The sequence below is a fragment of the Enoplosus armatus genome, chromosome 5 (assembly GCF_043641665.1).
Source record: "Enoplosus armatus isolate fEnoArm2 chromosome 5, fEnoArm2.hap1, whole genome shotgun sequence".
In the NCBI taxonomy this organism is placed as follows: Eukaryota; Metazoa; Chordata; class Actinopteri; order Centrarchiformes; family Enoplosidae; genus Enoplosus; species Enoplosus armatus.
Window position 1 is genome coordinate 10,016,739 of NC_092184.1, and position 8,954 is coordinate 10,025,692.

The 8,954-nt window shown below is 39.9% G+C and overlaps 3 protein-coding genes across 3 annotated transcripts; all 3 read left to right on the forward strand.

Moving 5' to 3' along the window:
- The first annotated feature begins 229 nt into the window (after positions 1-229).
- On the forward strand, positions 230-1,165 carry LOC139285606 (odorant receptor 131-2-like). Its single transcript, XM_070906198.1, has one exon. It carries the CDS (start codon positions 230-232, stop codon positions 1,163-1,165), a length of 936 nt encoding a protein of 311 aa, XP_070762299.1.
- A 1,286-nt stretch (positions 1,166-2,451) lies between these two features.
- On the forward strand, positions 2,452-3,384 carry LOC139285420 (odorant receptor 131-2-like). Its single transcript, XM_070905984.1, has one exon. It carries the CDS (start codon positions 2,452-2,454, stop codon positions 3,382-3,384), a length of 933 nt encoding a protein of 310 aa, XP_070762085.1.
- Positions 3,385-6,937: 3,553 nt separating this feature from the next.
- LOC139285421 (odorant receptor 131-2-like) lies at positions 6,938-7,879 on the forward strand. Its single transcript, XM_070905985.1, has one exon. The coding sequence runs from the start codon at positions 6,938-6,940 to the stop codon at positions 7,877-7,879; it is 942 nt and encodes a 313-aa protein (XP_070762086.1).
- Positions 7,880-8,954: the final 1,075 nt, after the last annotated feature.

Genomic DNA, 8,954 nt, shown 5'->3' on the forward strand with positions numbered 1-8,954 from the left:
GTACTGATATGTATTTTGTTTGTGTTAATCAACTAAAAGCTGTGAGGTTAATAGAAATAGTTTAAAATTGAAATCATTTGAACTTTGTGACAGAAGATCTGGGCATCTGGTTTATACAAATATTTTAGATTATATTGACAGACAGTTTAAGTTTGGATCTCTCTTTAGAGCTGAATGAATTGTGGCAGTGTCTAATACCCTTGTACATTTGGTTATCACAGAGAAATATATGGCATCCAATAACTCACTGATTGGTGGTGAATCCTCAACATATAAGATCAGTGATCGGGTGGTTTTAGTTCAGGTTTTGGTACCAGTTTTCCTTTGCATCAACTTTTTGTTGATCACAACCTTTTTTATGAAGGATTTCTTCTACACAACCATGCGCTACATGTTATTTGCTAATACATTACTGTCTGATTGTCTGTTTTTACTCATGACTGATATCCTGCTCATTTTGAGCTATTTTCATTTCACCATACAGATGTGGTTGTGTCTTGTTATATATATTGTTTTGTCTCTATACACGTTTGTCACACCAGTTACTTTGACAGCAATGACGCTGGAGCGCTACGTGGCCATCTGCATGCCCCTGCGGCACATAGAGCTGTGCACCACACGCAGCGCTCTGCGCTGTGTCCTCATCATTCACGGCCTCAGCTCTGTACCCTGCATTGTTGTTCTCTCCATCTTCTTTGCATCTGCGACCCACCGCTTCTACACCCAGGGCAGAGTATGCTCTGTGCAGATCTTCATCTTGCACAGTTGGCAGAGTCATCTTAGATCGGCTATCAGCCAGTTTTACTTCTTGATCATGTGTATTACTATTGTGTTCTCCTATGTTAAAATAATGAAAGTAGCCAAAGCTGCATCAGGAGAGAATAAAACGTCAACGAGTAAAGGCCTCAGGACAGTGATTCTTCATGCTTTCCAGCTGCTGCTCTGTCTCATCCAGCTGTGGTGCCCATTGATAGAAGCTGCAGTACTTCAAATTAATGTAATATTATTTATTAATGTCAGGTACTTTAACTACATTACTTTTATTCTTGCTCCAAGATTTCTGAGTCCATTAATTTACGGCCTCAGGGATGAAATGTTTTTTCAAGAACTGAAATACTATGCTCTCTGTGATTTGTATAAGAAACAATCATTGGATTTATTTTGATTGATGAATAAAAGTCTTGATGTTATGCTACTAAAATAACATAGCTTTATTTAAATAGTTATTTTACAGATTTACAGTGATTCAGTGGATCCTTTTGCAACAGCAACAAAAAAATGCCTACAAAATCACCCTCTTTTCATCCCTTCATTGTTTTCAGTTTGTGATTTCATATCAGCAACAAACCAAAACATCAATAGTGTTTTTTACAATGGCATTTGCTGTACTCAAAGTTATGTGATTGTCCTAACATTTTAGAAGAATAATGTACTTGTTACAATGAGATCTGTCTTGAAACTAAATGTTTTCATGCTGCATATTTTGAATGTGTGCCCGTATCATTAACAGTGCAGCCTGTGGTGCCTTGAATCCATTGCTCTGAGTTGTTTTCTCATATAGTGTACCCCCTCTCATGAAGGTTAAAGACTAGGAAGTGCTATTCAACCCACAGGATGAAATGTAATCACTTTGGTGATCCTCTGACTTTTCATCTAGCCAAAATATTCATTTGTTCAACACTTTGATTTATGACAAAAATACCTGAAAATCTAATGACATTCCCATCAGGCTCAGCTGTACTTTGTGTTTATTGCTAATTAGCAAATGTTAGCTTGGTAACATGCTAAACTATGATTGTGAACATGGTAAACAGTAGATCAGCTGAGGAAGGAGGCCTTTTGGGCTTGGTTAATTTGGCAAGATAAAACAAAAGTCTTGGTAAGGGTTTGGGAAGGAATTGTGGTTATAGTTTGTTTTTTTAAGTCTGTGATAAGACACAAACTGGTCTCCAGCATGAGGCGCTGCACATTCATCCACTAACCAGACCTTCACACCATGGATAGATAACTTTAAAAAAAAAAGAAGAAGCTTTTATATAATAATTCTGTTTGAAAACAAATTTGGAAGAACTATTGAGTTCACTCAGTTACTGTTCAGCAATCAATGTATCTAATATCTTTGGATAGCCAATGAGTGATACTAGCAGTTAAGCGGCAGTGACGACACAGTGGTGACCAAAGTTTCATTTGCTGTTATTCTGGGAGGTTCCAGTCACTCTTGTAAAGTCTTCATACACAGTCCTCTCTCAGAAGACTGCACAGAGCACATCTATCTGTGTGCCACAATGCCACATTACTGCAGAGAGGGTTTGATAATTGGCTGAACTTTCACCAACATCTTATGACTTAAAAGAAGTTAATGTAATAAGACCATCATCTTATTTTTATATTGGAATGTGTATCATTTGACTTTTGGTGGTGCTTAAAACATTATATATATAAATATACAGTATGGCAGATAACAACTCAATGGTTGGTGGTGGGTCCCTCCAGCGTCCGATCAGCGACGAGGTCATCATAGTGCAGCTTCTGGTGGTAATTTTCCTCTGCATCAACTTGTTGCTCATTGTGACCTTTTTTTCAAAGGACTTCTTCTACACAACCATGCGCTACATGTTATTTGCTGTTACACTATTGTCTGACAGCTTGATATTATTCATGTCTGATATCCTGCTCATCTTCACCTTTTTGCGTTTCAATATGCAAACTGGCTTATGTGTCATTATCTATATTGTTTTGGTTGTGTACACTTTTGTCACACCACTTACTTTGACAGCAATGACACTGGAGCGCTACGTGGCCATCTGCATGCCCCTGAGGCATCCAGAGCTGTGCACCACACGCAGCGCTCTGCGCTGTATCCTCATCATTCATGGCCTCAGCTCTGTACCCTGCATTGTTGTTCTCTCCATCTTCTTTGCATTGACCCCGAATAGCTTTTTTACCCAATACAAGATATGCTCCATGGGTATGTTTGTCTCTTTCAGATGGCAGGATCATGTTAAATTCGCTGTATATCAGAGCTACTTCTTAATCATGTCTGTCACCATCATTTTCTCCTACATTGAAATAGTAAAAGTGGCCAAAGCTGCTTCAGGAGAGAATAAAAAGTCAACATGGAAAGGGCTCCGAACAGTGATTCTTCACGCTTTCCAGCTGCTCCTCTGTCTCATCCAGCTGTGGTGCCCATTCATAGAAAATGCTGTCCTTCAGATCAATTTGATGTTATACATTAATGTCAGGTACTTTAATTACATAACATTTAATCTTGCTCCAAGATGTCTCAGTCCTCTCATTTATGGTCTCAGGGATGAGAAGTTTTTTCTTGCATTAAAATACAATGCCCCCTTTGGATTTCACTGTGTAAAAACTGTGCCGGTTTAACAAATTGGTGTCAAACGGGTCAAGTGCATATATCATTTTCAAATTCTGCAGGCTTTAACTGTGTGAAAATATTGAAAAGGTCTAAAGAAAGCTTTGTACAGTGACCCTCAGGTTGTTTTGAACCACATTTCACAAAAGACAACAGTTTTGAAAACAAAATTATAATTTTAGAAAACGAACAAAACATTTAAGAGGTACCATATGTGACAATATGCAACAATTTACATGAATTAATTTATTTTTAATGCCAATGTGTGAACTGAGTGTAACGTCACTTAAAAAATGAGACCCTCCCTGACTTTCTCGGATCCCTATAACAGCCTGTGGCCTAATTTCAATGTTAAGGAGGAATTTTCTGGGTAAATCCAAAGGATGTGACTTCATGCGTGCAGGTGGAAGAGAGAAACAGCAAAGATACAACAAAGCTCATATCCGCACTCGAGGGATAGTTGAGCATATGTTTGGAGTGTGGAAAAATCGATTCCAATGTTTATGCAATGCACTTCGTTTCAACCCAAGAAGATACTGTAAGGTGATCATTGCTACAGCTGTGCTGCACAACTACCTGAAGCAGCATTGCTGTCCGGATCCTCCAAAGGCAGATCCGGATCAAGCAGATGGCTGAGGCAGGTGTTGACCAACAAGGACTTTCACACAGAGTTGCTTTCACATTGCAGCACTTCAGCTAGATCAGATGCATTTAAATATGGAATGTATTCATTATGGCTTATTTTTGCTTTGATAATGTTTGTTCTCTACAAAATATGTATAAAATAGTGTGCAGCAAAATTAAATGAGTGACTAAATCAAAGCTGTTTTAAAATGTAGTTTGTGGTGATTCAAATACTCGCACTCATGAATATCCTGACAAAACATTTTTTTTTTTTACAAATCATATTGTTCATCTTGGCTGGCAATTGTCTCATGACTTCATCTTTTTTGGATCGTAGCTCTCTCCTCCAACTTCATGTCCAATTCAACCTGTAGAATTCTCATTTTCATTTCATGTTCTTCCTTCAGATATTTCATTTTATGCTCATGAAATTCTCTGGCTAACTTTTCATGCATGGTCATCTTTTTTGTTCTCTGTTGTACGGTGGTGGCAGCATCTTCACTCATGGATGGTATAACAGATGTGGAGGGTGCACACTCACTGTGCGCTGACTCTTCCAACCTGCTCAGATTCCTTTCCTCTGGAAAAAGAACACTGTTAGAAGCACAAATAAACTCATGTGGTCCATGGACTAAAAGAAGAATACAGATTTACCAAAGGAAGTAACCAATGTAGTTTCCTTTGTGTATTTACCACTTGTGCTCAGGTCTTCATCTGAACGTCTGGTATACCATCCACAGGTTGCTGGTGCTCTATTACTCCAGACAGTAAGTCACTCAATTCATCAGTCTTGGTTTTTTTTGGTGGTCCACCACCAGTCGTAAATCGCTCTCTTCTGAGAGATGTCTGCATTCTCTCTTTTTAAAGCCAGTTTAAGATTGTTCCAGAGAGTCTGTAAAGGCAGATAGCACTCAACATAAGCAATGTCACAAAAATATGAATATAAGAAATATAAAATGACAATAATGAAGATATCTCACCTGAATTGTTGTACTGTCCTTGTGGTTACATTTTCATTTGCATTGAATTCCCTGCAAATTGCAGCCCCTCCACTCTTTTTCTTTTGCTCAGTGGCAGTAGTACGGTTTTTACTTTCGATAACTGGATGGTTTGACACAATTTGTTTTAGTATTTGGTATATAGATTTCTTTTTGCCTCTGCCATTGTTATGTCTCCAGATTCACACCAGTAATGGTGTTTTCTGTTCCATTCTGGGTTTTTTTGAGCAACATTAGACCAACAGCATGTGCTCATGCTTAACCTGATGAGGCTGAACCAAGGCCTAGTCCTGGCTTAATCTAAGCCCTGTTTGTAAAACTGGCCCATAGATATATAGACAGATAGATATAGAGTATAAACACAACGAGGCTGTAAAGGTGGACTAGTGAGTAGTTGACTTCAGGTTTCTGGCATAAAGACGTTAATGTCTGCGTCAACTACTGACGTATTTTATGTCGTAGAACAAAACGTTGAAATCTCTTAAGCTTGTGTTAACCACAGACCTTATTTCAGGCATCTGACCAAAAACCCATCGACTTCGAGACGAGGGAGCCAGAAGTGTAAAACTGCTAACTCATTTCTGGGTTTTAGGACTCATTCCTTCAGCACTCTGTAGTCCAGTGCAGTTTCATCAAACCAGCGCTTCAGGAGCACTGACTTTTACTTTCACATCTGGATTAGTGGTTTAGATGATATGGCCAAACTGGGAGCTTGTTCACCACTTGTCCTGTTAAACACTATTTGAACTCAATTTGTTTCCTCATCTAAATGATTTGTGAGAATGAATTAAGAAACAATCAACCATAAAACACATATAAAGGATGTTATCAAAATCTAAACGAAACCGTATTCATCCCATGTGGATCATTAGATTGTCCACCTTCTATTTCCCACTGTATTATATGCATGTGTGCTCGTACTCAACAGCAAAGTATAGAGAAAGAGCGTGCTGAGCACCTCTACAGTAACGCATACAGTAGCTGCAGTCAAATGAAATAATTTGTGGGTATGAATTGTTTGTTGGTGTGCAAGAGTAACTGATTTGAGGGTGCAAATAGTATAAAATAGAAATGACCAAAAATGTGACCACTGATACCTGCTGGGCTCAGGAGAGTGATGGCCATAATTACAGACTAAGGGTTGGGTTATTCTAGAAAAGAACTAGTTTGCATGATGTGACGTGGGTGTGAAATGTCGGATTGTTGGTTTCAATAGTACAAGTAAAGTACAAAGATGTTCGGGCAAAGTATTGGATCCATTGAGATTTTGACCTGCTGGTGGCGCTAGATGAAAAGTCAGGGGATCACCAAAGATATCATAATTCATCCTAGGGGGACATGAATGTGTGCACCACACGTTAGTTGCAGCCCTAGTTCAATACTACTACTACATACAAAGACTATATTCACCAATAAGGCTTCTAATTTCCCAAGAGCTTTCCAATCTGTACTTTTTTACTAGCCAAATGTTATCATTTATTTATCAGTTATATACTACAGAGGCATACGATTATTCTACATATTATACTGTATATGTTGATGTCTAATTGCAATTCTGTAGGAAAAATTATGTGTGTAACTATAGTTAGCAGTAACTGGTGATGACGACATTGTGGGGAGTAAACATTCATTTGGTGTTCCCCTTGTGTTAAAGTTGCCCTGATAAATTCTTTCTCCACAGTCCTCTCTCTGAAGAGGAGAAGAAAGACCTTCATCTATAGAACTGTGTGCCATAATATCGTGTTACTGCAGGGATGGTTTGGTTAACTTAAAAAGTCTTACGCCCCTTTGACCTGTTGATGTGTTTCTGTCAAATTTATTGTGCATATACAGAATGTGGTACACTACTGGTGTGTATTGTTTTTGTTTTGGTCAATGCAAATTCTACCCGTTGCAGCTGTGAGGTCCTTCACTTGTGTTTTTGGTTACATCAGAGAAATATATGGCTAACAACAACTCATTGGTTGGTGGTGGATCCTTAATGCGAAGCATTAATTACCGGATCATTTTAGTTCAAGTTTTTGTAGCACTTTTCCTTTGTATCAACGTTTTTCTGATCACAACCTTTTTTATGAAGGATTTCTTCTTCACAACCATGCGCTACATCTTATTTGCTAATACATTACTGTCTGATTGTCTTAACTTGATAATAAGCAATCTCTTGCTCATCTTAGACTATTTTCATTTGACCATGCAAATGTGGTTGTGTCTCAGTATCTTCATTTTGTCGTCTGTATACAATTTTGTCACACCAGTTACTTTGACAGCAATGACACTGGAGCGCTACATGGCCATCTGCATGCCCCTGAGGCATCCAGAGCTGTGCACCACACGCAGCGCTCTGCGCTGTATCCTCATCATTCACGGCCTCAGCTCTGTACCCTGCATTGTTGTTCTCTTAGTTGTCTTTGCATCAGCATCCCTTAACTTCTACAAACAATACAGGGTCTGCTCTGTGCAGATCTTCATCTTGCACAGTTGGCAGAGTCATCTTAGGTCGGCTATCAGCCAGTTTTACTTCTTGATCATGTGTATTACTATTGTGTTCTCCTATGTTAAAATAATGAAAGTGGCCAAAGCTGCATCAGGAGAGAATAAAACGTCAACGAGTAAAGGCCTCAGGACAGTGATTCTTCACGCTTTCCAGCTGCTGCTCTGTCTCATCCAGCTGTGGTGCCCATTCATAGAAAGTAGTGTCATTCAAATAAGTTTCATGTTATTTATTAATGTCAGGTACTTTAATTACATTACTTTTTATCTTGCTCCAAGATGTCTGAGTCCTCTCATTTATGGCCTCAGGGATGAAAAGTTTTTTCATGCACTGAAATCCTTTGTGTCATGTAATGTGCTTAACAACGGCAGACCACAGGCTCACCAACAATAAAAGGCTTCACAGTTACACTTGCTTACCGTCCCACAACCATCCCAAATGACAAATCTGATAAATGTTTTACGACCCCAGCTTGTCAGGAGTAGAAGTGGGGGCTGGGGACGCCCTTACAATAGTTTTTCGAGCACTGAAAGCTAGTTTAGATGGTTCAAGGCTTTGAATTTAAGTCTTACTGTTTCCTGTCAGGTAACGCTACATCCAGCATTGGCACATTTCCCACTGTTCGAAATTGACATGGGGGGAGGGGCGCAAACATCATGCCACACTGACAAGGATACCTGCAGGTGCGTCTTTAGACATTTTTTGTTTAAATCCACCTCGTGAACGAAGGCATCGGCCATTTCAAATTGTCAGATATCAGCCTGCACCTGGACAAATGGTGGAAATGGATGAATGGATGGACCTCCGCTGCAGTGTGATTAGGTGACTAAATATTGTGACGCATCTCAGACTCAGTTTCAGGCCGGACCATGTGTTATGCCCTCTGCTTCCGAGAAGGAGGCTCTCGCTTTCCCTGTCTGTGTGTCTCTGTGCTTGATTACAGGAGCCGGATCAGGTGTGCAGGTTTCGGGCTCCCAGCTGCTAATCATCTCCAATCAGACTCTGCTATTTAAACCAGGCCTCAACTCCACCACGCTGCCAGATTGCAGACTCAGTTATTCAGTCAGTCTTGTATCGGCCCCCAAGGTTGTGTTGTGTTTAGCCGTATCGCTAATTCCTGTCTTCCATGCCGATAGCCGTCCTGACCCGAGTCCTGCCTCAGACCCATTCCTGTTCCTCCTGAAGATTCTGGATGTATGGACCCCCATCTTCCCTGCTCATTCCCACCCTGCCTTGCTCTGATCCTCCCGCTCACGGCTTTGCCCTTGCACTTCGCCCCCGATAAGACACTCATTCATTTCCAAGTATTCAAATAAATACCTTTTCTTGCACCAGTTCCCTGCCGCCTCAGTGTTCTGTGTTTGCATTTGGGTTCTAATCCAGGAGTTCCGCGTAACACCATGTATGAAGGACAAATAGTCTATCTTGTAAATTAGTTTATTTCTATGTATGCAGGACCACAAGGTGT

Excerpts from the sequence above, each read along its gene's own strand:
- LOC139285420 (XM_070905984.1), top strand. The coding sequence starts at position 2,452 with ATGGCAGATAACAACTCAATGGTTGGTGGTGGGTCCCTCCAGCGTCCG.
- LOC139285421 (XM_070905985.1), top strand. The coding sequence starts at position 6,938 with ATGGCTAACAACAACTCATTGGTTGGTGGTGGATCCTTAATGCGAAGC.
- LOC139285606 (XM_070906198.1), top strand. The coding sequence starts at position 230 with ATGGCATCCAATAACTCACTGATTGGTGGTGAATCCTCAACATATAAG.